Consider the following 27,688-nt stretch of genomic DNA (forward strand, 5'->3'; position numbering starts at 1 on the left):
GAATATAGAACAATAAAGACACCTTGGCCCACAATGTTGTGCCAGCTTTTTAACCTACCCCAAAATCAATATAACCCAGGGGTTCCCAACCTGGGCCCCACAGACCATTGTTTAATGGTATTGATCCATGGCATAAAGAAGATTGGAAACCTCTAATTTAACTCTTCCCTCCTACATAACACTCCATTTTTCTATCATCCATGTTCCATCCAAGACTTTCTTAAATGGCCTTATGCATCTGCCTTGCCACCACCTGGCAGCGTGTTACACACACCCACCAGTCTCTGTGTGAAGAACATACCTCTCACATCCCCCCTATATTTTCTATAAAACACCTAAGCCCCCTCATATTAACCATTTACACCGGGGGGGGGGGGGGTAAGTCTCTGGCTGCCCACTTGATCTATGCCTCTTATCATCCTTTACAGTACACATATATCAAATCACCTCTCATCCTCCTTCGTTCGAAGGAGAAATGCTGTAAAAAGGTACTTGGACAATAAACAAATGGGTTTAGATGGATATGGATGAAAGGGAAGACAAATAGAACTTAAATGGAAATTGTGGTCGGCATTATTAATTGGGTCAGAGTCCTTTTCAATGCTCTGTGCCAATAAGTAAATGCATTTTTTTATCAATACACAATATTCCAGGTCCTGTCTCTCCAGTACCCCATATAATTGCAGCAACTTTATACCTAAATCCAAGCCATAAATCTTCACTAATTACTCCTAGGTAGAAGTGTTCCTGGTTTTCTGTATAAACATTTTATCATAACCTTAAACAACCACTACATCCAGTAATATACTAACAGATTGAGGATGTTAAGTACGCGAGGCAAGATTTAAGGAGTTTAGGAAAGTATTAAATATTTCCCTTTGAATATCAGACCGGAACTACTCTCTGCATTGGAATTTTTAAGGAGGTGGTCCTGAGATAATGTGGACGACAGAGGCCAATCCCGCCCCCCGAGGGTTGGCACAAGCTTTCCCGGCCACCGGCAATCTCTTACACTTTAATGCATAAATACCTTTCCAGATAAATTCCCTTCGTCACCTCACTGCTCGCTCCACTTCATAGTCCCCAATACGTGTGCCCGGACGCCATTACCATTTGGTCGAAAGAAGTCTCCTGACAACAAAGTGCCGCGTCATTCCCAGGTCAACTACTCAGCCCATTGGTGAGTTGTCTCGCACAGTGGCCAATCCGTGCTCACGTCGACATCAAGGCCTGCCTTAAACTCACGTCAATCAAATGATAAACTACAGCTGATCTCCACCAGAGGCATGGGCTTCCCACAATGACGTAATCCCAAGCATTCACCCCTCCTCGATACTGTCACATATTCAAATGTTTAAATCTAGTCCCGACTGTGCTACTGATCAGTTGAAGCAATTGCAAATGTTAAGAGGCATAAATCGAGTGGACATGCAGAAACTTTTTTCCCAGGGTGGAAATGGCTAATGCGAGGTTTATAATGGACCCTTGCTTAAAAGTATTGGTCCATGGCATAAGAAAGATTAGTGTGTGTGTGTATGTATATATATATATAAAAGGCATACCCACTGAGTGGTGGCTGCATGGAGCGTGCTACCAGGTGTGGTGATAGAGAGCGATACATTGGACCTTAATAAGACTTTGAGAAAAATTCAACCACAGTGTCAAAAAAAAATCAAAGAAACATTTTAAGCAGCATCTTTTGACATGATGCACTTCAGTGTGAAGAATCAAGCATTCAAACTCTTCATCGTTATCTTGGCATAACTGGTGAAATATTTTGCTTTTTAATGGATGAGCTTTAATTTTGTTGATAGCGGATATCACAAGAGTCATGCCTGAAAAAAGTTGCTGGCTGAGGATTATTTGGCTGTGATGATGAATTACACAATGGATTGCAAGTTGATTTGGTATTTCTTTTTCATAAATGCCACTAAATCAGCATGGTGACCTGTCATATATGGTGCTCCATCTGTTGCACAAGAAATCATGTTCCTAATTGGAATATTTTTATTCTCAATATATATTTTGAACATCCTCTACATAGCACCATCCAGAGACAGAGAAGCAGTTTCAGCGACAGGTTACTGTCGATGCAATGCTCCTCAGACAGGATGAAGAGGTCAATACTCCCCAATGCCATTAGGCTTTACAATTCAACTGCCAGGACTTAAGAACTTTTTTAAAGCTATTATTAATGCTTTTTGAGTTAGTGATTTAGATGCATATCATATTATTACTGAGTTAAGTATTGTATGTAATGAGTTTTTGCTACAACAAGTGTATGGGACATTGGAAAAAATGTTGAATTTCCCCATGGTGATGAATAAAGTATCTATCTATCTATCTATCTATCTATTTTGAGCTCATTGTAGATTGATTCTCTGTTGATATTTGTTTTTAACTTCTTACAAAAGAGAATCCCTTCGTAAACTTTCCCATTTTTGATAAATCATACACATGCCATTAACAATGCCTCATTGTCTTGTACAATTGACTCATCCAGTTGTATCCCAAATTCTGTTTTTTGTAGCTCTGTGAATAGTCGATACTCAGTGTCTTCACTCATTTCATCAATATGACCAGCTATAGAGTTATTACATAGAGGAATTGATTTTAAAATACTGGCCTCCATTTCGAGAACAATGGTGAGCACTTCTGATACAGCAAGGATTGTTAATCTTTCACCAATTGTATGAGATTTTCCACACTTTGCTATCATTTTGGAAATTGTATTAGAAGCAATGAGATTTTTTAGCTTTCTTGGTAAATGACTCCAGTGTGCAAAATTTTTCAAATGTTTCATCTTCTGGAATTGAGTAATACCATAAGCAACCTTTTCAGGGTGCCTTTTATGGAAGTGTTCCTGTAATCTTGATGGTTTCATTAGACAGTACAATATTACAAATAAGACACATGGGGTGTCACTGATCTGATGGAAACAGAATAAAACTGCAGGTATGTAACATTGTATTGACGCATTTTCTGTAGTATCTGTTTCTTCGCAGGATTAGAATTCAAGGGTTCACCACCATCAGGCGCAAAGAGACCATGCAGTATTTATTTATCCATCATTAACAGAGCTAAATTAAAATAAAAATTTGACACAAACTGGGAATGCCTATCAGATGTTGACGACGGCAGCGAGTCGAGTTGACACGGATGGAACGTTGGTAGCAGCACGCAAAGGAACGGCAAGGCGAAGATGAAGATGATCACAACAGCGAAAACTACATTAACAAGGATTCAGATTGGAATCTGAACGTTAGTCGGGATAGAGCTGGTGTTCAGCAAGCAACCTTTACACTATCAAGACGTACAAACAAGCTGGATGAACTCAGCAGGTCGGGCTGCATCCGTTGAAATGAGCAGTCAACGTTTCGGGCCGAGACCCTTCGTCAGGACTGTGTCCTGACAGGACCTGCTGAGTTCATCCAGCTTGTTTGTACGTCTTGATTTGACCACATCATCTGCAGTGTACTTTGTGTTAACCTTTACACTATTCCAGTTAGATAGATAGATAGATAGATACTTTATTCATCCCCATGGGGAAATTCAACATTTTTTTCCAATGTCCCATACACTTGTTGTAGCAAAAACTCATTACATACAATACTTAACTCAGTAATAATATGATATGCATCTAAATCACTAACTCAAAAAGCATTAATAATAGCTTTAAAAAAAGTTCTTAAGTCCTGGCAGTTGAATTGTAAAGCCTAATGGCATTGGGGAGTATTGACCTCTTCATCCTGTCTGAGGAGCATTGCATCGACAGTAACCTGTCGCTGAAACTGCTTCTCTGTCTCTGGATGGTGCTATGTAGAGGATGTTCAGGGTTTTCCATAATTGACCGTAACCTACTCAGCGCCCTTCGCTCAGCTACCGATGTTAAACTCTCCAGTACTTTGCCCACGACAGAGCCCGCCTTCCTTACCAGCTTATTAAGACGTGAGGCGTCCTTCTTCTTAATGCTTCCTCCCCAACACGCCACCACAAAGAAGAGGGCGCTCTCAACAACTGACCTATAGAACATCTTCAGCATCTCACTGCAGACATTGAATGACGCCAACCTTCTAAGGAAGTACAGTCCACTCTGTGCCTTCCTGCACAAGGCATCTGTGTTGGCAGTCCAGTCTAGCTTCTCGTCTAACTGTACTCCCAGATACTTGTAGGTCTTAACCTGCTCCACACATTCTCCATTAATGATCACTGGCTCCATATGAGGCCTAGATCTCCTAAAGTCCACCACCATCTCCTTGGTCTTGGTGACATTGAGACGCAGGTAGTTTGAGTTGCACCATATCACAAAGTCCTGTATCAGTTTCCTATACTCCTCCTCCTGTCCATTCCTGACACACCCCACTATGGCCGTGTCATCAGCGAACTTCTGCACATGGCAGGACTCCGAGTTATATTGGAAGTCTGATGTGTACAGGGTGAACAGGACCGGAGAGAGTACGGTTCCCTGTGGCGCTCCTGTGCTGCTGACCACCGTGTCAGACCTACAGTCTCCCAACCGCACATACTGAGGTCTATCTGTCAAGTAGTCCACTATCCAATCCACCATGTGAGAGTCTACTCCCATCTCCGTTAGTTTGTGCTTTAAGATCTTGGGCTGGATGGTGTTAAAGGCACTAGAGAAGTTAGCATGATTGACCAATTCTTGACCACACATATGAAGCCAAGGTCACTTTGAACACCTCAAGAGGAATCATTGGGGTCAGCGGGTTCACTAATTGGATCTATTTCACCATTTGGTTCTGGTCAGCGCTGTATCATGGTGTAACCTGTTTCCCGTATATCTGTAGAGAAAGTTGAGAGGGTGTATTTGACTTACATGAACTCATTCTGTGCCGCGAGTCAAGGGAAACTGTTGGACACCCTGGTTGCTAATTTATGCATCCCCAATAATGTCTGTTTGGTTGGTAAAGTCGGATGAGATTGCCGAGTTTCAGGTGCATTGTGACAATGAGTGCTCACTGCCTGCAGAGCTATGGTTCTTCCTGTGTTCCAGTGCCTCATCCTTTTTTTTGGAAGTGTCTGCTCTACTAATGGTTGGTCAGGTCTCGTGCCTCAAGTTAGGATGCTGTTTACCGCACCTCCAAAGAATCTTGAGTACCCCCCTTAGCACAGGTAACCACTTCCATTGGCAATCACTGCAATAGAGGCATTTAGGAGACTCTTGGATGTTGAGTGTGTGTCTTCAGGCTCCTGTACCTACTCTTTGATGGCAGTAATGAGAAGAGGGCATGACAGAGGTCCTTAATAATGGATGCCACCTTTTGAAGATGTCCTGGATGCTGGGGAGGCTGGGGCCCATGATGGAACTGGTAATTTCCAACTTTCTGCAGCTCTTTCCGAAGATGCCCTTCCAAAGACTTAAATATGAAATTGCATGCTGAGGGAGTCAGATGTGAAGTGCAGCATCATGGGGAAATGGATTGAAAATGTTAAACCCTCAGCTACACTGAGATTGACTCTGTTATGGTCCTGGTCCATGTCTTGCATGCGATCATGAATAATCCAAGGATGGATGTTTACTTCTGTAGTCAGCTGAATTTGAGGAGTGTGTTCCAGTTAACAGAGTCAAGAGCTTTAGCAAAGTTGTAAAAAGATATTTATGTATACATTCAGTGGCCACTTTATTAGTTACCTCCTGTACCTAATAAAATGGCCACTAAGTGCATGTGTATGGCCTTCCGCTGTTGTAGCCCATCCACTTCGAGGTTTGATATCTTGTGTGTTCAGAGATGTTCTTCTGCACACCACTGTTGTAAGACATGGTTATTTGAGTTACTGTTGCCTTCCAGTCAGCTTGAACCAGCCTGACCATTCTCCTCTGATATCTCTTGCCCACAAAACTGCCACTGTTTTCTTTTATTACTTTGCACTATTCTAGAGACCACTGTACATGAAAATCCCAGGAGATCAACATTTTCTGAGATACTGAAAGCACCCCATCTGTCACCAACAATAATTCCATGGTCAAAGTCACTTAGATCACATTTCTTCCCCATTCTGATGTTTGGTCTGAACAACAACTGAACCTCTTGACCATGTCTGCATGCCTTTATGCATTGAGTTGCTGCCACATGATTGGCTGATTAGATATTTACATTAAAGAGCAAGTACGTATACAGATGCACCTAACACAGTGGCCACCGAGTGTATTTTGTTCATTGCTCTTGAAGTTGACACACAGTAAGAACTATGTCTTTCCAGCATATTTTCTCTTGTTTAAGAACTATGTCTTGTCAGTCAGAAATGACAGCAAGGCTGGGCTAAAAGGCGACTGTAGAATCAAGTCAAGGTCACATTCATCAAGGACATCATTTGGCTGCATCAAGTTGCTGAGAAATCTCCAACGTATTTTCAGAATATGTTGTGTACAGTTTGGTGACCCTGTTATAGGAAAGATCTCATTAATTTAGAGAGTTCAGTAAAAAGCTTTAACAGGATGTTGCCTGGACTTGGGAGGCTGAGCCACAAGAGAAGCGGTAAGAGGAAAGCAGAATCAGAATCAAGTTTAATATCACTGGCACGTATCATGAAATTTGTTGTTTTGGGGCAGCAGCACAATGCAATGTATAATGTCCATGCACCATAGATCTGTAGGTCATGACACTTAGGGTCTTGTGCTAAATATTTTTTTAAATGTTTTTGTATATGACCATAAGACAAAGGAGCAAAAGTCGGCCATTTGGCCCATCGAGTCTGTTCCGCCGTTTCATCATGAGCTGATCCAATCTCCCCTATAGTCCCATTCCCCCGCCTTCTCACCATTACCTTTGATGCCCTGACTACTCAGATACCTATCAATCTCTGCCTTAAATACACCCAATGACTTGGCCTCCACTGCCACCCGTGGCAACAAATTCCACAGATTCACCACCCTCTGGCTAAAAAAAATATTTTCACATCTCTGTTCTGAATGGGAGCCCTGCAATCCTCAAGTCATGTCCACTCATACTAGACTCCCTCACCATGGGAAACAACTTTGCCACATCCACTCTGTCCATGCCTTTCAACATTCGAAATGTTTCTATGAGGTCCCCCCTCATTCTTCTAAACTCCAAGGAGTACAGTCCAAGAGCAGTCAAACGTTCCTCATATGTTAACCCTCTCATTCCTGGAATCATTCCAGTGAATCTTCTCTGAACCCTCTCCAATGTCAGCACATCCTTTCTTAAATAAGGAGCCCAAAACTGCACACAGTATTCCAAGTGAGGTCTTACCAGTGCCTTATAGAGCCTCAACATCACATCCCTGCTCCTATACTCTATTCCTCTAGAAATGAATGCCAACATTGCATTTGCCTTCTTCACCACGACTCAACGTGGAGGTTAGCCTTCAGGGTATCCTGCACAAGGACTGCCAAGTCCTGTTGCATCTCAGAACTTTGAATTCTCTCCCCATTTAAATAATAGTCTGCCCATTTATTTCTTCTACCAAAGTGCATGACCACACCTTTTCCGACATTGTAATTCATTTGCCACTTCTTTGCCCATTCCCCCAATCTATCCAAGTCTCTCTGCAGACTCTCTGTTTCCTCAACACTACCGGCCCCTCCACCTAACTTTGTATCATCAGCAAACTTAGCCACAAAGCCAACTATTCCATAATCCAAATCGTTGATATACAACATAAAAAGAAGCGGCCCCAACACAGACCCCTGTGGAACACCACTGGTAACCGGCAGCCAACCAGAATGGGATCTCTTTATTCCCAATCAACCAACGCTCTATCCACATATGTAACTTTCCCGTAATTCCATGGGCTCTTACCTTGTTTAGCAGCCTCATGTGTGGCACCTTGTCAAAGGCCTTCTGAAAATGTGTATGTATGTTTTCTGAATTTTATGTGCTATTATGTACTGTGCACTGAACCTTGGCCCCAAGGAAACACTGTTTTGTCTGGCTGCATTCCTGAGTATGGTTGAATGACAATTAAACTTGAACTTGATCCAGCTGTCGGTATTATCAGCTCTGACACAAAGGGTTATAAGTTTAAAATTGCTGCAAATGTTTAGCAGACCAACAGCATTTGAAGGGGTGGAAAGAACCAGAGACATTTCATCAAAGTGACAGCGACCACGTGGTTGTTGTGTTCGCCGGAAGTGACGACAGAGACGAAGGTGAAAGGGCAAGGTGCGAAGGTGGCTGGCGCTGTTCCTGTGCTTGGGCTACCGGGGCGGTTTTATTTTCTACCGCGGCCATGGAGATCACCCGGCAGAGTAAGTGCGAGAGAGTGCCGGCGCTGAGGCCCTGAGGCGACGGCGAGACCGGCGGTGGGAATGGAGAAGATCACGGAACCCATCCGCAGGCCTCGGCGCCCAGGGGAACCGAAACCCTGCGGTACCCCGGCCATTGGACCCTCTCTATCCTCGGGCACCGGTCACTCCCACCTTCCCTCTTCCTTCTCCTCGGGTACCGGTCTTCCCCCCTCACCCCATTCCTCGGGCACCGGTCACTCCCACCTTCCCTCTTCCTTCTCCTCAGGTACCGGTCTTCCCCCCTCACCCCATTCCTCGGGCACCTGTGAAACCTTCATGGCATCGGTCGCTCCCCTCTCCCGTCCTCGGGTACCAGTAAAACCCTCAGAGGACCCAGTTATCTCTCCCTTCCAGTGCACTGGTCAAACCCTCCTGGCACTGGTCGTCCCCTCTCCTCGGGCACCAGTAACACACCCCTCTTGTTCCCCAGGCAAACCTTCTTGGCACCACGTTGTGCAAGAGCATGGCATTCCTTCGTTAAATGTCACCACCATCATGGGTCCCTTCAGGTTGCACTGAAGCTTTCCCGTTACACGAGACTCCCGCTGTCTTAAAGCAGGTTTCAAGCACGAGCTCCGAGTAACACAACACAAAATGCTGAAGGAACTCAGCCGCTATTCAGATTTCCACTTACAGAGGTCTCCATCGTGTCTCAGCACGACTCCTGATGCGTGGGTTCGGCCCGATCTGTCCACAGTTTTCTTCTCTCTCCCCCACCTCGCAGATGCTGCTCGACCCACTGAGTTCCTCCAGCAGTTAGTTTGTTATTCCAGATTTAAAGCTTCCTCCCTCTAACTGGTGATCTGGTCAACCGTCCCCTCCCTTCATAATGTGCTTCACCAATGAGCTGTTTCAGTCATTGCTTTTTGAAATATTAAAGTGTAATATACTGTTGCCTAAGTAAAGCAATACTGTACACATTGCACTGCAGTGGACATTTTTGTTTTAATTGTGCTCTTTCGTGTTGTGTGCTGTTTATGTAATATGAATATCGTGTACCTGTGATGTCGCTACATTTTTTTATTGCATCGATATTTAAGTATAATTGTGCATGTGATAATTAACTGAGCTTTTGACTAGCACTCTTACCCAGAATTTCACTGGAATTGTGCTTCCCTGAAATCTTAATCTTACTGAATTGAGTTTTATTGATTCAGTAATCATAACTAAAATATTTTGGGTGATTTAACAGGTTTTTTTTTGGTTTTATTACAGCCTAAGCTGGTGCAGCTAGGTTTTATGAATAGATTTTGTTTCTCCTTCACTGTGGTTATCCTATGTTCAGATTCATATTTGCAAAGAAACTTTTAAGCAAGAAGAAATAAGACTAGGTGCAAGATAGAAGTAAATAGCATCAGGCCCTGCATGAGAGAACAGGCAGGATGCTCAGACGTCCAGTAATGTCTTAATATTGAACAATATCAGGAAGCAGTTCATTACACAGTGAGTTGTGGACACATGGAACAAACTACCTAGTTGTGTAGTTGAGAGTAGTACCTTACAGACTTTCAAATCTAAACTCAATAGTTATTTCAACACACTATGTGAATAGGAATTTGGCAAGCTTTTTTGGGCTGAATGGCCTGTTCTTGTCAAAAACTTCCTAATGTTCTAACTTCCTGAAAACTAACATTATGGTAAAAACGGGCAAGTGGGATATACATGGATATTTCAAGGTTAGTTATCCTCAGCATGTCTTAAAAAACAGCAATATCTAATTCTTGCCATTTAGTAAAAATAAATTAGTTTTCAGGGCTCTGCTTTATTTAAATTGTTAAAACCAAGATGACAGAAAATTAATTTGGCATTTATTATCATCCATGCTTATAATATTCTTTCTGCCCTGCATTAGTAGTTTTCTTGTTCTTTCTGATTTAAATTAACTGTACATGCTGCTTAACAAGTTAAGACTCGATGGCATTCCAGGAAAGATACTAGCATGGATAAAGCTAATCGGCTGAAGGCAAAGAGTGGAAATAAAGAGAGCCTTTTCTTTCTTTATCAATCTTTTTATTGATTTTAAAAAGAGCATATATTCAAGCAAGAGGAGAATTATCTCATATATCAATAACAATACATACAGAAGGTGAAATAAACATTATCAAAATCATACATAGTATTAATCTGATATAGATTGTATAATAAGGATAAAGATAATTAATTCTCCTCTTATCAATTCATAAAAAGAAAAAAAAGACTATTCTCTACAAACAAAAACAAAAAAGGGGAAAAAAGGACTGGGCAGTCCAGCCTGAGAGTAAAACCAAGAAAAGAAAGACTTTCTGATCAAATCCAAAAACTTCAAAAAAATAACTGGAAGAGAGTCAGTACAAAAATCAATAAATCAAACCATATGAAAATATTGAATAAAAGGTCACCAGATTTCTTCAAATTTAAAGGATGTATCAAATGTCTGACTTACTTTTTCTAAGCTTAAACAGGACATGATGGAGGAAAGCCAGTAAAAAACAGTAGGTGGGTTAGAGTCCTTCCATTTAAGTAAAATGGCTCTCCTAACCAATAAAGCTGAAAAGGCTATCATCCACTGAGCAGAAACGGGAATATATCCTGCTTCCGATGGAATAATCACAAAAATTGCTGAGAGTAAATTTGGTTGTAAGTCTAGATCCAAGACTTTTGAAAAAGTTTTAAAGACATCTTTCCAAAAATTGTCCATCTTTACGCACACCAAAACATGTGAGTTAAAGTGGCCTCCTCAATATTACATCTATTGTAACTAGGATTGACATTGGGGAAAAATGCTGGCTAATTTATCCTTTGACATTTGTGACATATGTCTTTCACTCAGTTATTGGATAAATATGATTAATGCACACTTTTTTGGATATGTACAAATGAGGAATTTTTTACATATTTTGCTTCCAAATTACCCCTCTGCTTATCCACCTAATATGATAGATACCCTTTTTCAGGTTAAACCACTTCAAGAAGGACTGATAGCTACAATTTATAAATGGTTATTGAATTTATGAATGATATCTAACGATAAAATTGAAAGTGCTTGGGAATTGGAATTTCAAGAGTTACTTTCAGATGATCAGTGGAGTAAAATTTTTCGTTTGGTAAATACTTCATCTATTTGTGCCTGTCATTCCTTGATACAGTTCAAGGTAGTGCATCAGGCACATATGTCAAAGGGAGCCTTTTCTGGTTGGCTGCCGGTGACTAGTGATGTTCCACAGTGGTCTGTGTTGGGACTAGTTTTTTTTTACGTTATAGACCAATGATTTGGATGAAGGAATTGATTACCTTGTAGCCAAGTTTGCGAATGGTATGAAGATGGGTGGAAGGGCAGGTAGTGTTGAAGAAACAGAGTCTGCAGAAGGACTTGGACAGATTCGGAGAGTGGGCAGATGGAATACAGTGTTGTGAAGTGAATGGTCATGCACATTGGTAGAAGGAATAAAAGCATTGTCTGTTTTCTAAATGGTGAAAACATTCAAAATCTTAAATGCAGAAGGACTTGAGAGTCCTCATGCAGAATTTCCTAAAAGTTAATTTGCAGATTGAGTCAACAATGAGGAGGGCAAATGCGATGTTGATGTTCATTTCAAGAGGACTAGAATATAAAAGCAAGGATGTAATGTTGAAGCTTTTTAAGGCACTGGTAAGGCCTTGCTTGGAATATGTAAGTGGTTTTGTGCCCCTTGTCTAAGAAAGAACATGTTGACATTGGAGAGGGTTCAGAGGAAGGTCTCAAGTGTTTCCGGGAATGAAAAAGTTATCGTATGAGGCTCTAGGCCTGTTCTCACTGGAATTCAGAAGGATGAGGGGGGATCTCATTGAAACATTGGAATGTTGAAAGGCATTGATAGTGGATGTGGAGAGGATAGTTCCTATGATGAGGGAGAATGAGACCAGAGAACATAGCCTCAGAATAGAGGGATGAACATTTAGAATGGAGATGAGGAATTTTTTTTTAGCCACAGTGTGGCCACAGGTGGCTTTGGAGGCCAAGTCATTGGGTATATTTAAGGCAGACATTAATACATTCTTGATTAGTCAGGGCATGAAGGGATATGGAGAGAAAGCAGGAGACTGGGGCTGAAAGTGTAATGAATCACCCATGATATAGTGAAGCAGACTCGATGGGCCAAATGGCCTACTTCTGCTCCTACATCTTATGGTCTAAATTCTGATTAAGCTATTAAGAATTGTACATAATTCCATCTAACATAATAAATACTGATGACTTTGAAAATAGTACCAGCAGTGTTTTTAATTGTACTTTGGAGAATAAAAATAATGGCTTTTGGATTTTTTTTCACTTTTTATATGTTCAAGTAAAATATGGGATAGAATTTATAAAAACTCTTCTTGGGTGTTCTGTCATCTTGATTATTACAGAATAGTGCATTGCATCTGAAAAATAAATTGAGGATCTGTTAACTCTAAATGTGAAAATGTATCTGAGTAGGTAGTTTTTAAAGTGGTTTTGCATCTGGAAAAGGAATTGAGGGTAGTTGACACTGAAGTTGTAATGAAAAGGTGACTGACTAGATAGGTTATCTGGCTTCTATGCTGCAAATACAATGTAATGCTATTCATTTGTCATTATTTTTGCTAGATTTTAAAGAGCGCCTAAGCCTAATATATGAAGCCATTGAAGAAGCGGATTTCCTGGCAATTGATGGGGAATTTTCAGGTACTTGTTCACATCATTTTTCTGATGTCAAATTGAAGCCGTCAGTATGCTTGAACAGGAAAGGCATTGAGGGAATGGGCTTAAGGTTGGAAAATAGGATTATTGGGTAGATGGGCACCTTGGATGCCTGTAACAAAAAGTCCAATTTCTGTTCTAAGACCATAAGACATTGGCGCAGAATTAGGCCATTCAGCCCATCGAGTTTGCCCTGCTATTCCATCGTGGATGATCCCAGATCCCACTCAACCCCATAAACCTGCCTTCTTGCCATTTCATTCCATTGCTGCTGAGTCATCAGGAAACTATCATTCCTCATAATGTACTTGTAGCCAACAGCCACTTCTAAGGAGGTAAAGATTGGAGGAAAGATATGGAGCACTCTTCCTACTTTCTTCCCAATGTTACACCATTGCTTTGTTCACCAAGGTTTAACCTTGCCCGAGCCCCCATTTTGTCTGTCAGTTGTCATCATTTGAAAACCTAATGTAATTTTCCAAATGTACCCAAGTGATATCCAGCTCCACTTCACCATCGCCTCTTACCCTTCACCATCTTTATCCTTATTTGACAGCGAGTACAGGATGAGCAAAACATTTCTTCCAGATGAAACTGGAAGACCATAACCATTTATTTCAACTCCTGCCACGAACTCTGTCATCTGATATCTTTGCTGTCACATCTGACTCTGATACAGCTGCTGACCATATATTCCCTCTTGCTTTTTTCACCTCAGAATCATTCAAAGTCCAAAGTAAATTTATATCAAAGTATGAATATGACACCATACACTTCCCTGAGATTAATTTTCCTGAACCCATTTGCAGTGTTTATTTTATTTTATTTATTGTGATACGGGTCCTTCTGGCTCTTTGAGCCTTGCTGCCCAACAACCCTCAATTTGACCATAGCCACCAGAAAATGTACAATGACCAATTAACCTAGAAACCTAGTACATCTTTGGACAGTGGGAGGAAACCCCCACGGTCACAGGAAGAACGTACAAACTCCATACAGACAGTGGCAGACAAAGAAATACATCAGAATCATTGAAAAACTAGACTCTTCACACAAACAAGACTACTTTTGCTACCCCTCCTCGCTTCATTTGCTAATATGGTCACCCATGCCTTTTGTAACTCTTTGATTTGACTGTTGTGAGATCTGTGTAGCCTGTTTCCCCAGTGTATTTGAAGACAAACTTAACTCATCATCCTGTGTTTGCTCAGTTACCCACTCAGTTGTCTAGGTAAGACTTTGTCGCAGAGCTCTTGCTTTGTTTTCTTGACTTAGCCCTGCATCTGACTTGCTACTCGTACGTTACTTCCACCACTGATTCTCCCTGGTTACAGTGTGCACCGGCTTTGCAATACACTGCTGTTACATGCTTAAGCTTAGGAAATGAATCTGGGATTCACCTGGGTCACGGGTCAGAGGAGTGGGATAGGGGTGGATCTGCGTTCAATGTAAATGCCGAGGAGAAATTCTGGACACTTTGGTAATATCTGCAATCAAGGGCCTGTAAACTGGGTTGTGAACAATTACAAAACGGTTTCAGTTGTCTGCTCAGGATCATGTGTCAAATTCTGGTTTAGTTTTTGTACAAATCATTGCTGTATTTTAGCATGTATCCTAATGTAGAACATGACTTTATGAAGGGGAAAGATCATGGGATTTTTTAAAGTACACGTATATGCATGTACAATGATGGCTATTGTAGTTATTGAAAACTGCTGTGTCTTCTTTTGTGTGTAGGGATAAGTGATGGACCTTCAGTCAGCACCCTAACAAATGGCTTGGACACGCCCGAAGAAAGATACCAGAAGCTGAAAAAGGTGAATAGGGAACCATCTTGCTCCCTCTCGTCTGCCTCCCCTTTTTGCAGTTCACCTATTAAGAGTTGTTTGAGTCAAACTTTACATTCAAGATGCATCCACTGCCTCATCTAATCTTGGCAGATAACTTTAGAAGTACATTATGAGCTCCTAAAGCATAGCCAATTTGTAGGAAATGTGATGGTCAATTTGCATTTAAAACTTCCCACATTCAGCAACGTGATAATGAAGTACTAAACTATTTCTGGTGATGTTTATTAAGTTATTGGCCAGGACACTGAGATGACTTGTAATGTCTATAAATTATACTGAAGGAGGCTCTTTGACACTTGTATATATCTGCACAGCCTAATTCACATGATAAACTCAGGTGATTCTACTGATGCTGGAAACCTGAGCAACGAACACAAAATGCCAGAGAAACTCCGCAAGGCAGTCAATGTTTTGGGCCCAGGCCTTCACCAGACCTGATCTTTCAACAAATTCTGTTGAAGGGTCTGAGTCCAAAATGTTGACTGTTCATTCCACCCGGTGATGTCTGTCTGTCTGTCTGATGCCGTGTGGCTTGCTGAGGTCCTCCAGCCTTTTGTGTGTCACTCTAATTTTGCTTTGGAACCTAAACTGCAAATTCTACAAGCTATTTGTTTATTTATTGACATACAGTGCTGCTCTTTGAGTCATGCCACCCTGCAATCCACAGAATTAATCCTAGCCTAATCATAGAACAATTTATAATGACCAATTAGTTGACCAACTACTACATTTTTGGACTGTGAGGGGAAACCGGAGCACCTGGAGGAAGCCCACACGATCACAGAGAGAACATGCAAACTCCTTGCAGGCAGTGGCGGTAATTGTACCAGGGCTGCTGGTACTGTAAAGTGTTGTTCTAATTACAACGCTACTGTGCATAAGTGAACACACAGGTCATTTTTTAAATGTGTGTTGCTGAAGAAGAGCTCAGAGTTATGTTTGCTGAGGAATTTATTGAGATGGGCCTTGGAGAATGAGACAGAGGACTCTGTTGATAGCAGGTTATTGAAGATCTGAGTGGAAGATGTAAATGTAGGGGGTAGTGTGGAAGAAATTAGGGTATTAACCCTAATACCTAAATTGGCAAACTTCAATTTGTTATCCTAAAAATTGTCCCTATAACATGCACTGCTACTTTTCTCTGCTCATCTTTCTACAGCATTCCATGGACTTCCTGCTGTTTCAGTTTGGCCTTTGCACATTTAAGTATGACTCTGCAGAGAGCAGGTTTGTTTATTTCACATACATCTTCAATTCTAATGAAAATTAACTTTCTGTCAATAATCTTGCCTTTCTCGAATTGCATTGTAATGTTGGCGTACAGCTTATGGGCTTCTTAAGTTCTCAAGATATCTAACAAGGATAACTATTCATTTGTACGTTTTTCGTGTGATTCTAACAATGATATTTTGACATGGAGGATGTGTCTCATGAATTCTTTCTCTACACCTGATAATTACAATAACAGCATAAACACCTACTGTGCCAATGCCTGCTTGTGCTTAAAAGCCATTGTCAGAAAATGAGGTTGAATAACTGTGTCAGGCTAAAAAGGAAATGGCAGCTCATTCAATAAGGAGAGCCATAGGAGGCCAAGGGATACAAAATAAGAAGTTCAAGAAAGCCATATGGAGGAGGAAAACGCACAATGGCTGTTAAAATTCAAAGACAATTATATAAGTATATGGAAAGCAGCAGAGGGAAATGTGCAACAACTTAAGGTTCGTGTGAGATTATAACAGGCAGTTACTAAATGAGCAAAAAGATGCCAGCATTGCAAGTAAGACAGTCCGGGCAGACGGGGCTCGTCAGCAGTGATTGACAGCTCATCAAGGAGAAGGAAAACTCTGATTCCAAACCTCTGCTGCCTTGCGACTGTACCCTTTCACGGAGGAGACTGAGGTAAAGGGAAAAATCTGGGGCGGGAGTCCTTAAAGGCAGTCTTGCGTTGAGTTCAGTGGTTCCTGTGGCGCTGTTAATGCCAATCTGTCTTTGTCTCTGCCATTCCTTTGGATTCATCAGCTGCACGGAGAAGGGGAGCCTGCTGCACGGGCAACAGCTTCCTCTTCATATCATACTGCCCTGGCTTGAGTATTGACTTTGACATTTAGTCCACAACATTCATGGAAACTCCGACAAAGGAGGTCAACAAAAGTAGTATGCCAAAGATTAAGTCATAGGGAGAAGCTGGGTAGATTTGAGTTTCCATATTTGTAGGCACATCATAAAAGTTAATTTAACAAGTACTGTTGAAATGACCACTTTGATTTAGTGGGGGAATGGCTTTTGTGTAAAAGGTTCAACACAATACCACTTATTTTTGCTCCTCCAATTCCTGCTGACTACTGGGAATCTCCCAAGAATATCCTCCTGTTGCCTTTCATTAAGTAGGCCACTCCCCTTCCTCGCTGTGTTGCACTTGTAGCTTCTGTGTCCTGAAGCATTGAGCTGCCAGTCCTGCCCTTTGTTCAGCCACCTTGCTGATAAGGTTATGATATCCTAGTCCTCAGAGCCAATCAATGCCCTGAGTTCACCTGCCTTGCCTGTTAAGTCTTTTACATTGAGATGAAACAATAGTCTTTACTCTCCTTTACTGTGCTTCTGTCTCTCATGATAACTAAATCCCCACCTCACCCCTGTCCAGCCACTCTAAACCCTCCTGAGTATCTCTGGCCAAATTATTTGTTCTCCTCCAGTTCAGGTATAGCCTATCTCTTGTACAGGTCAACCCTACCCCCAAAGAGTTCCCAGTGACCGAAGCACTTCAATCCCTGCTTCCGTTCCTTAGCTGCACGTTCATCAGAGCCATTTTATTTCTATCCTCACTGGCATGTGACACTGAGATTACTACCGATGAGGTCTGGCTGTTTAGATTCTGTCCTGACTCCCTAAATTCACTACACAAGACATCCTCCTCCTTTATACCAATGTCATTGGTACCAACATGCACCCTGATCTTTGGCTGCTTGCCCTCACCCTTGAGAATGTTCTGCAGCCAGTACAAGATGTCCTTGTAATCGGGAAGCAACACACCATCTTGTCACTTTTGCGGTCGCAGAATCTCATGTTTGACCTCTAACTATTGAGGCTCCTACAGCAGTGCCTGACTTCTTCCTTACCTGCTCAGCCTCGGAGTTGGTTTTGGCGCTACCAGCCTGGCCCCTGCTGCTATACCCAGAGTATTCAAAGGGATATATTTGTTGCTGAGGGGAATAGCCACAGGAGATCTGAACAGGACTGGTTGGTGTTTCAGGTGTGATTCCTATGCCAGTCGATCTCCTGCTTGCTTGGCCTTAAACTATTCATCAAACCCAAGTCCTCTGGCTGAAGAAGTTCATAATTCTTTCGCTGTTGTAAGCAGTAATTTTTTTTCTACTCTACCATTTATTTGTTGTTGTCAGAGTCTGACATGATATGCTATTAGTTTTTTTTTCTGCACATTAAAGGGTCCTAATGTACATATTTTTAACTGAGTGGTTGAAATTAATTTCCGCTTCTGAGCTTTTGGGTAATCTTTTACTGTTTTAAGTGAGTAGAGTGTTGGCACGTGGCCTAGTGGGCAAGGCATCAGACTAGTAGTCACTGGTTCGAGCCTCAGCTGAGGCAGCGTGTTTGTGTCCTTGAGCAAGGCACTTAACAACACATTGCTCTGCGACGTCACCGGTGCCAAGCTGCATGGGTCCTAGTGCCCTTCCCTTGGACAACATCGGTGGCGTGGAGAGGGGAAGGCCTGCAGCTTGGGCAACTGCCAGTCTCCCATACAACCCTGCCCAGGCCTGCGCCCTGGAAACTCCAGGCGCAGATCCATGGTCTCTCGAGACCAACGGATGCCACCACCATTTAAGTGAGTGCATGAATTCATTGTCACTGGAGTTTAAGTGATTAGTGGATTAAAAGGAACAGGTGTAAAAACAAATTACTCTTCATTCTGATAGTACAAATAACAAAGTGACCTAAAGATTGCAGGAAGGACATTTGAATATTTAAATGGGGGCACAGTTTGAAGGGTTACAAAATTACTCTGTGAATTGTAATTTGGGGAAACAAGTGTGAGACTTCTGTAGCCAGATGGTAGTGAATCATTACCCCAAACAACTGTGAAGGTCAAGTCATTGAGTGTATTTAAAGTGCAGATTGATAGGTTCATAATTAGTAAGTGCATCGAAGGTTACAGCGAGAAGGCAAGGGAGTGGGGTTGTGAAGGAAAATAAATAAGCCATAATAGAATTGTGGAGAATACCTGATGGGCCAAATGGCCTAATTCTGCTTCTTATGGTTTTATGGGCTGGGTTTTGTGCCTTTATCAGGCAATGTATGGAGTTTTGAATTCACTTGAGGACCTCTTATCAAAAGAAAGAATGGTTGCACAGTGCAGGTTCATTTGAAGATTGCTAGAGGCCTAAGAAGTTGAATTATGAGGGCCGGTCGTGTTAAGCTTACTTGTATTCTTTTGCATTTCCCCAGATTGCCACAGGGCTGTAATAAGAATTCAGTAGTACCAGTAATTTTACCCTATAATGTTAATTTTTGAAGTTCTAAACACAATATTTTTATTCCTATCTTTTTTGATTGACAGGCACATAATGAAGACATTTAATTTCTACGTGTTTCCAAAGCCACTTTCTAGAAATTCACCTGATGTTAAGTTTGTTTGCCAGGTAAAAAAAAAAATCATTTCATGAAATGTTAATGTTACTAAGATGAAGTTTGTTGTACTTGAAGGCTCATTGAGGTGGTTTACTTGCCAAAGCTTTGGGTGATTGTGGGCCAAACTATCCATAACTTAAAATGTATCAAGCTATGAGTGATGGGATGTTTTGGTTTTCTTCTTTATTCATTAACAGTTCTACCCTTCATCTCTAAATATTCAATGGAACAAGCATCTTTTTAGAAAAAAAGTCATTATCAAATCCTTTTAATAGAAATTTGAGACTATTCCAAAGAACTAAAATTGCTACTGTTTATCTTGAATGGAATTGACATTGGATAAAGTAAAACACAAAAATACAACTGCAGATGCTGTGTTGATCAAAGAATACGTACACAACGCTGGAAGAACTCAGCAGGTCAGGCAGCATCCGTGAGAAAAGATTTGTTTCAGGCCGAGACCCTTCATCAGGAATGGGGGGGGGAAGAGAGGGCCGAAGCCCAGTAATAGAGATAGGGGAGGGGGTAGGGCCTAGAGGCGCCAGGTGGAAAACCAATCAGAGGAAAGATAAAGGGGGAGAGGATAAGCATGAAAGAACTGTAGAGATAAAGAAGCAGAAAGTTGAAAGGGGAGAGAGGCAGAGAGGGAAGAGAGGGCAGGGATAGAGGAAGGGGAGAGAATTACCAGAAATTGGAGAATTCAATGTTCATACCACCAGGCTGGAGGCTACCCAGATGGTAGATGAGGTGTTGCTCCTCCAACCTGAGTTTGGCCTCATCATGGCAGTAGAGGAGGCCATGTATGGACATATCTAGATGGGAATGAGAGGCAGAGTCGAAGTGGGTGGCAACCGGGAGGTCCTGTCTATTGTGACGGACGGAGCGTAGGTGCTTGACGATTGGATAAAGTAGAGTGCTAATAACAGCAATGTACTGTGAATGATCAAAGATCGACTTTATTCACCATATACCTTTACATGTACTCAGGAATTACTGTGGTGTGTTGGTGTGACATGCAACAAAAAAGCAACAATTATACAGAGTAAAGAACTATATAAAAATAAAGCTAGAAGTATAGATATGGAATAAAATGTGCATAAATACATTAATACCAGTATATATTTACACTGTAAACATCATTCTTAAAAAGTGATTTAAAATGTTACCAGTGCAGTGACTAAGGTGGGGTGGGGTGGCTAACTAAATGGTTGAACAGATTAATTGCCTGGGGGAAGAAATTTTTAAAAGGGCATGAACTTTTGTATTAATAGTGCTTTCCAGAAGGGAGCTTTGGGAAATGGCAGTTTCTGGGTGGTAATGGTCATTCAGACATACACATGTATACAGATTAAGTGAAACAGGAGACACGAGGTTCTGCAGATGCTGGAAATCTAGAGCAATATGCACAGTGTGCTTGAGGAGCTCAACTGGTCAGGCCACATCTATGGATGGAAATAAACAGTGGACATTTTGGGTCAAGACCTTTCATCAGGACTGGGTGATGATGAAGGATCTCTTAGTCCTAATGAAAAGTTTTGGACCGAAGCGTCAACTGTTTATTCCCATCCATAGATGCAGTCTGACCTGCTGAGCTCCAGCAGCTCATTGTGTGTGTTAAGCAAAACTGTTCCTCTGAGGTCAAGGTGCAAAGCACAATAAATACAGTCACACAGAGCACATAGAGTTACAATGCCACATGCAGTCACAAGAGACATTAGCACAAGTTCCTGAGTGGCTTGGCTGGAAGATTGATGGTGCATGGGATTTTGTCTTGGAGTCATGTTTCTGCAAGAACAAGTACGCAGTAGTTCCTCCGCACAGTACTGCAGCCACAGACAAATGCAATCCAGCTCAACTAAAACAAGTTTTCCACCAAGTGAACACTGGAGAGCAGCACCAAGAGGAGGGGCCAGCCCCCAAGGAAGCATGGACTGCAGTATACACCGTTTCCATGCATCACTTCAACACATTCTTCCCTGGATGGCTGTCGCGGGTGATGACGTGGTTTGCAACAATCCCGTACTGTGGAACTCGCTAGTGAGGTAGACCTGCAGTACTCAGTCTTCTTAATAACCAGCACTGTTGTGTGATCATAAGAAAGACGTAAAGGACGAACAATTGCACCATTATTTGGACCCAGAGAAACCACTGCGACCAAGTGAGCTGTCATCTTTCCTGTCCACTTCATGGTTGAGTGGATTTTATAGGATAGGTGTATGGGTAGATTTAATTCATTGGTTTTAGAATGTCTCACCTGGATTCAATGTGAAGCAGAATATTCAACATCAGTAATCTGAGCTCAAAACAGATGGTATTTAAGTTGCAATTACCTACACTCATGTTTATTAATTTAAAGGTATTGCACTTATATCAGGATCAGCATTGGGTCTATTATCATTGACACTGAGTGTTACTGCTTGTTACGCTGCTGGAGTTTAGGGCAGCAAAGGTTCTACATCTCTGGTGGTGTTCAAGGCTTCCTTCATCATACCAGTAGCTTCCTTGCAATTTTCACTGTCAGTCATGCAAGTTCTTGATGGGGACTCAGGAACACCATTGCACTCGTGTAGAAAGATCCTTCATTGCTGTTTTCATAACAGTTTTGTTTTACTAGACAGGATTGTTAGCCCTGAGCTGAACCCCCAAACCTGGAGAACTGGTGGACCACCCTTAGTTTGGCCTTTACCTTTTGGCTTGTCTGGCATGGGGACCCTACCAATGCCTTGACTCCAGTCGACAGCTTGTGTGTCATTGAGGCACTCAAGCCTCCAAACCACAACCTGGTCGTGGTCTTCTGGGAGGATCACTGACATTATTTGTGAAATGATCGTGGCAGCAGCAGTGCAGTGTTGTGGAGTTATAAAGTTTCACATTATTTGTAACAACTCAGCCCACTGCATCTCAGCTAACTGAAAAGGGTTATGAACAGGATAAGTGATACACAGCAAATGCTGGAGGAACTCAGCAGGCCAGGCAGCATCTATGGAAAGGAGTACAGTTGATGTTTCGGGCTGAAACCCTTCGGCAGGACTGGAGAAAAAAGATGAGTAGATTCAACAGGTGGGGGATGGGAAGGGAGAAACACAAGGTGATAGGTGAAACCAGGAGGGGGGAGGAGTGAAGTAAAGAGCTGTGAAGTTGATTGGTGAACGATACAGGGCTGGAGAAGGGGGAACCTAATTGTAGAGGACAGAAGGTCATGGAAGAAAGAAAAGGGAGAAGGAGCAGCAGAGGGAGGTGATGGGCTGGCAAGGAGATGAGATGAGAGACAGAAAAGGAGCAAAGAAGAGGGGGGCATTACTAGAAGTTGGAGAAGTCAGTGTTCATGCCATCAGGTTGGAAGGCTACCCAGACGGAATACAAGGCGTTGTTCCTCCAATGTGAGTGTGGCAGGATCGCCTTTCTCAATCTCTCTGCCTCTATCTCTGGAGACAGCTTATCTACTGATATCTATTACAAACCCACAGACTCTTGCAGCTCCTTGGACAATACTTCTTCCCACCCTGTTATTTGTGAAAACGCCATCCCCTTTCTCTCGGTTCCTCCGTTTCACTGCAACTGCTCTCAGGATGAGGCTTTTCATTCCAGACTGAAAGCGATGTCCTCTTTTTCATCAGAGCTGACCCAAGACATTGACTGTTCACTCTTCTCCATAGATTCCTGGGCTGCTGAGTTCCTCCAGCATTTTGGATTTCCAGCATTTGCAGATTTTTTTTCTTGTTTGTGAAAGAATTTAGTGTTCCAGCTCTCAGTTCGTGGCAGTGTAGACTGAGACCCATAAATGTTCTTCCCAGTACTTTTTAAAGACAACTGCCTCAAACACCCTTTCAGGCACTGAATTCTGTGGCCTACTGCTCTGTGGGTGGAATAATTATTTTTCCTTGATTTCCCTGATAAACCTTCTATATATTTTGTTATATAGTTCAGTTCAAGTTTGTTGTCATTCAACCATACACATGTATATAGCTAAATGAAACATCATTCCTCTGGGGTCAAGGTGTAAAACACAGTACATGCAGTCACAGAGCACTAGTTCCATGTTGACCTTGCCCAGTCCTACATTTTATTTCCAAATGCTCTCTTACCACTTCCTTCATTGATTCTGGCTTTGCCTCCACTACTGATCTTGGCCTTTAATACCCAACATATCTGTTGATCTCTGTCATGCATATATAATACGTTATAGGGAATATCATGCCTGAACTATAATTTGGAAACTTTGGTCAAGCTCAAGTTGAACTGCCATTCAGCTATGCATATGAATATGGCCAAATGAAACAGCGTTCCTCTGGGGTTTTGGTATAAAACACAGTACCAACAGTCACACTCAGTACAAGGCACATAGAGTGCATATAATCATGATAGCAGTAAAACATACAATCACAAAAAAGCTAATATAGCTTAAGTCCCTGAGTGTCGTGGCTTATAGATTGATGGGACGTTATCCTGGAGCTATGTTTCTGCAAGAACAAGCGCTCTGCAGTCCTCATCAGCTGCAGAAGAATGCAGTCCAGCTTCTCTTCCAGCAAGCGAACACTAGAGGGCAGCACCAATGGGCAGGGCCAGCACAGACTTCCAGCGCACACGTTGAACCTCTGCTCTCTGCCACACTGTCTCCCGTGTCTCCTTCACTGGGCAACTACGATAGGCAGCCCCACGGCGGGTAGTCCTGGTCCGCGCAATGACCAAGGCCACGCAGCTCACCCTCCATCAGTCTTGCCAGTGAACCGGTGAACCAGACTTGCAGTATTCTACGTTACCAATGAGCTCCAGGGTCTAGCGATCACAAGAAACACTTTCAAGGCAATCATTTGCACCAATCGTTGGACTGTGCACTGCATTTGGTGCTTTCTCCTTGGGTGTCTGTAGCAGTTGGCAACACAATAAGTATTAAGTCCAGCTGCACTGCTATCGAGCAACTCCATAGTGGGGAAGACCTGCGGTACTTGATGTTCTTAATACCCAGCAGTGTTGTGATTTTTTTCAAAAAAAAGTGTAAAGGTCAAACAATTAACATCTTGAACATAAAATCCTGCTATAAGTAGTGGATATGGACCAGTCTTTCATGGGTAAAGCCCTCCCCACCATTGAACACATCTACGTGGAGCTTTGTTGCAGGAAAGCTGCATCCATCATTAGGAGCCCCCCCACCTCTCAGATCATGCTTTCTCCTGTCATCAGGAAGATGGTACAGGAGCCTCAGGACTCACACCACTAGATTCAGGAACAGTTATTACCCCTCGATCTTTGGGCTCTTGAACCAGAAGGGATAACTTCACTTTAACTTCACCTGAGCTGTTCCTTGACTCGCTTTCAAGGACTCTTCATCTCATGATTTATTGCTTATTTATTTATTTACTTTTTCTTTGTTTTTGTATTTGCAGTTTGTGTTGGCTTTTGCATACTGGTTGTCCACCCCGTTGGTGCAGTCTTTAATTGATTATTGGATGTATTGAGTATGCCTGCAAGAAAATGAATTCAAGGCTGTTTATGATGACATCTGTGTACTTTGATAATAAATTTACTTGGAACTTTGTTTGGACCCAGAGAGGCTGCTGCGACTGAGCACGCTGCCATCTTACTGGAAGTTAGGCTACGTCCACACTAGACCAGATAATATTGAAAATGCCAGTTTCACGTAAAAACGATAGGCATCCACACTATGTGTTTTTAAAAATTTCTCCGTCCACATTAAAATGGATATTTCAGCGAATCTGCTCCTAATGCGCAGGCACAGGACACATCTACTGAAAACAAGCGACATGTTTGGTGTCGAATCTCGCCGTGAAAGACTTGCTGCACATTTGTACAGTTACAGACTAGAAAAGCTTAAATGACGGACAGCTGCTCTTGCGCAGGACGACTTAAAAGTTAAAAAAAAACAAATACTGGAGCATATGGAGGCAACCGACAGGGAGTTCATGGACAGTATGACCTGGCTGATGACAAACATCGAAAAACTGACGAACTCTGTTGCATTAATAAAGCCCCTTGTTAAATGTATAAAACATGTCTGCGTCAGTGTTATCTTGTATTTCCATACAATGTTACATTAGGCTGTTACACATCTATTGTCAGAGAAGTACTTGCATAAATAGGTAAACCACCTTCATACGAGCAAGGACAGAAAAGTGAGTATACTTATTTATTCAGTAAGTTATGGGTCAAAGTATTTGGTGAGTACATTTCTAACTCTTCTGGCTTCAGTCTCGTTGCCGTCTGTTCTGAAGTTGTTAGGTTGGGTTCAAGAAAACTATGAAATGGCGCGCTGCCGTCGCCATCTGTTCCGGCACATCATGACAGCATTTTTAGATTTCTCCAGCTACCCCGTTCACACTGCTCCGGCCAATCCAGAGTTTTCAAAATTACACACCTTGGAGAGCATTTCTGAAAATCTCCAGTTTCGGGGGACGAAAACGCCGTTTTAGTGTGGAGGGAGGGTACAAACAAAGAGAAAAAGCTTTGGTTACGGATTTATCCGGTGTAGTGTGGAAGTAGCATTAAACTCCTAACATTCCAAGGGCACCAGAAGAGCTTGTTTAAACCCTCATGAATGAATTATTGGGAACTTGGTATCATTTTGGTAAATTAGAGCTGTACTCCATTCAAGTCCAGTTTGTACTTATTAATATGTGGCTATTAAGTCCAATCATCTGGAACAAAGCATTCAATGCCTTTTGAATTAACACGTTTCTGTGTATCTGTCTTTTATCCTGAGTTTAACACTTGGACTCCCTAACCGCATTTTCACTTGTCAAGCCATTTTAAGTATTTTGTATGTTGCAATGAAGTTAACCTTGTCCTCATCCCATTTCACTTCACTTTTCCTCTTTCTTTACATGGTCATCAATCTTCCAATTATTTGTTTAATAGGAAAAAGGCTTCTGGTATCTGGTTTTATTATTTCATTATCTTTGTGGAATGTGTATACTTACTAAAAGTGCTTGAAAACTTTTAATATTTTTGCCTCCTCTGAATGTTCCAAATGGCTTTAAAATGTATGAAGAACTTCAGGGGACATTTATCAGTATGCAGGGCCCTTGGTATCATTAAGGATCCCACCCATCCATCCAGCATCTTTCTGCCATCAGACAGGAGACACCAATGCATTAAAAACAAGAATGGTCATGGTGGGAAACAGTTTGTTCCCTCAGGCCATTAGGATTTTGAACTTCCTGCCGCATCGCCTTCGAAGTGTCACTGGTTAATCTGTTCTACACCTTTACAATAGTTAATATATACACTTTAGTTTGTTTATCTGTAGATTTTATCCTTACTTTCATAAATTATAGTGTATTATGTGTACTACTATGCTTTACACCCTGTTTTGGTGAAATGTTGTTTCGTTTGATAGTATACAAGTGTGTAGTTAAATGACAATAAACTTGACTTGAAACGTAGTCGTGACTGTAGTGTAGGAACCATAGAAACCAGTTTGCATGTGTAGGTCTCTTAACCTGCAATGTGATAATGAACAGTTTTTTTTTGAGGATCTTGGTTGTGGAGTAGATAGTGATTGAAACAAAATAAATAATACTTTATCAGATCTTGGATTGACTGTTCTGTGTCAGCAAACCACAGCTCTTGTGCTTTTTTTTATCTTTTAGAGTTCAAGCATTGATTTTCTAGCAAATCAAGGATTTGACTTCAATAAAGTGTTCCGAGATGGTGAGTGATCATTTCTGAAGAAAATCACAAAGCTTGCATTTTGTGGTAAATGAGAGGAAATTCCTCCCATCTGGGAGATTAGAGAGGCAGGGATTTTTCTGCTAGTAGTGTTACTTCAGGTTGCTGTAGTTAGTAAGTTTATATTTTAAGTTAGACTTTTGTGTTTAGAATTTTTCTCTATTATCCTGTTTTATATATATCCCAGTATATTTTCATGTGATGGCTTCAAAAGCTCTGAGTTTACGTGTTTTAATACTGGTCAATTACTTGGAGAATTTGTGCAGGGCATGGTAAATTTTTGATCTTTTGTCTGCTGGAATTCAAATTTGCAGGGATCCCATACTTAAACCGGGAAGAGGAAAGGCAACTTCGAGAGCAGTTGGAAGAAAAACACCATCAATCTAATGGCACAGGGACACCATCGTTCATGTCGCCAAACTCCACTAAAGGGCCAGTTGTCGTTCCAGAAGAACATCGAAGTTTTATTGAGAAAATTGTGTAAGTGAGTTTTAATATGACATGAGATTCTCCACCTGACTAAACTGCAGCCTGTCCAATTATCTACTGAAT

The 27,688-nt window shown here is 41.8% G+C and overlaps 2 protein-coding genes across 6 annotated transcripts in view; one reads left to right on the top strand and one right to left on the bottom strand.

Moving 5' to 3' along the window:
* The window catches only part of LOC140735335 (bifunctional apoptosis regulator-like), a 41,182-nt gene extending 32,198 nt beyond the window's left edge, over positions 1-8,984 (bottom strand). The window contains exon 1 of one of the 4 annotated variants that reach the window (XM_073060264.1): positions 8,709-8,984. The gene's annotated coding sequence lies outside the window, so the exon portion shown is untranslated. Of the gene's footprint in view, positions 1-1,030; positions 1,168-8,708 lie in introns of those variants that run through there. The other 3 variants (XM_073060263.1, XM_073060261.1, XM_073060262.1) reach the window with 3 other exon arrangements.
* The window catches only part of parn (poly(A)-specific ribonuclease (deadenylation nuclease)), a 165,259-nt gene continuing 145,689 nt past the window's right edge, over positions 8,119-27,688 (top strand). For both annotated transcript variants that reach the window (XM_073060256.1, XM_073060257.1), the window contains exons 1-7: positions 8,119-8,233; positions 12,861-12,938; positions 14,691-14,770; positions 15,963-16,030; positions 19,380-19,461; positions 27,058-27,118; positions 27,451-27,616. In XM_073060256.1, the coding sequence (XP_072916357.1) occupies positions 8,215-8,233; positions 12,861-12,938; positions 14,691-14,770; positions 15,963-16,030; positions 19,380-19,461; positions 27,058-27,118; positions 27,451-27,616 (554 nt within the window). In that variant the 5' untranslated portion in view covers positions 8,119-8,214. The remainder of the gene's footprint in view (positions 8,234-12,860; positions 12,939-14,690; positions 14,771-15,962; positions 16,031-19,379; positions 19,462-27,057; positions 27,119-27,450; positions 27,617-27,688) is intronic.

This window comes from Hemitrygon akajei, chromosome 11, assembly GCF_048418815.1.
Source record: "Hemitrygon akajei chromosome 11, sHemAka1.3, whole genome shotgun sequence".
NCBI lineage: Eukaryota > Metazoa > Chordata > Chondrichthyes > Myliobatiformes > Dasyatidae > Hemitrygon > Hemitrygon akajei.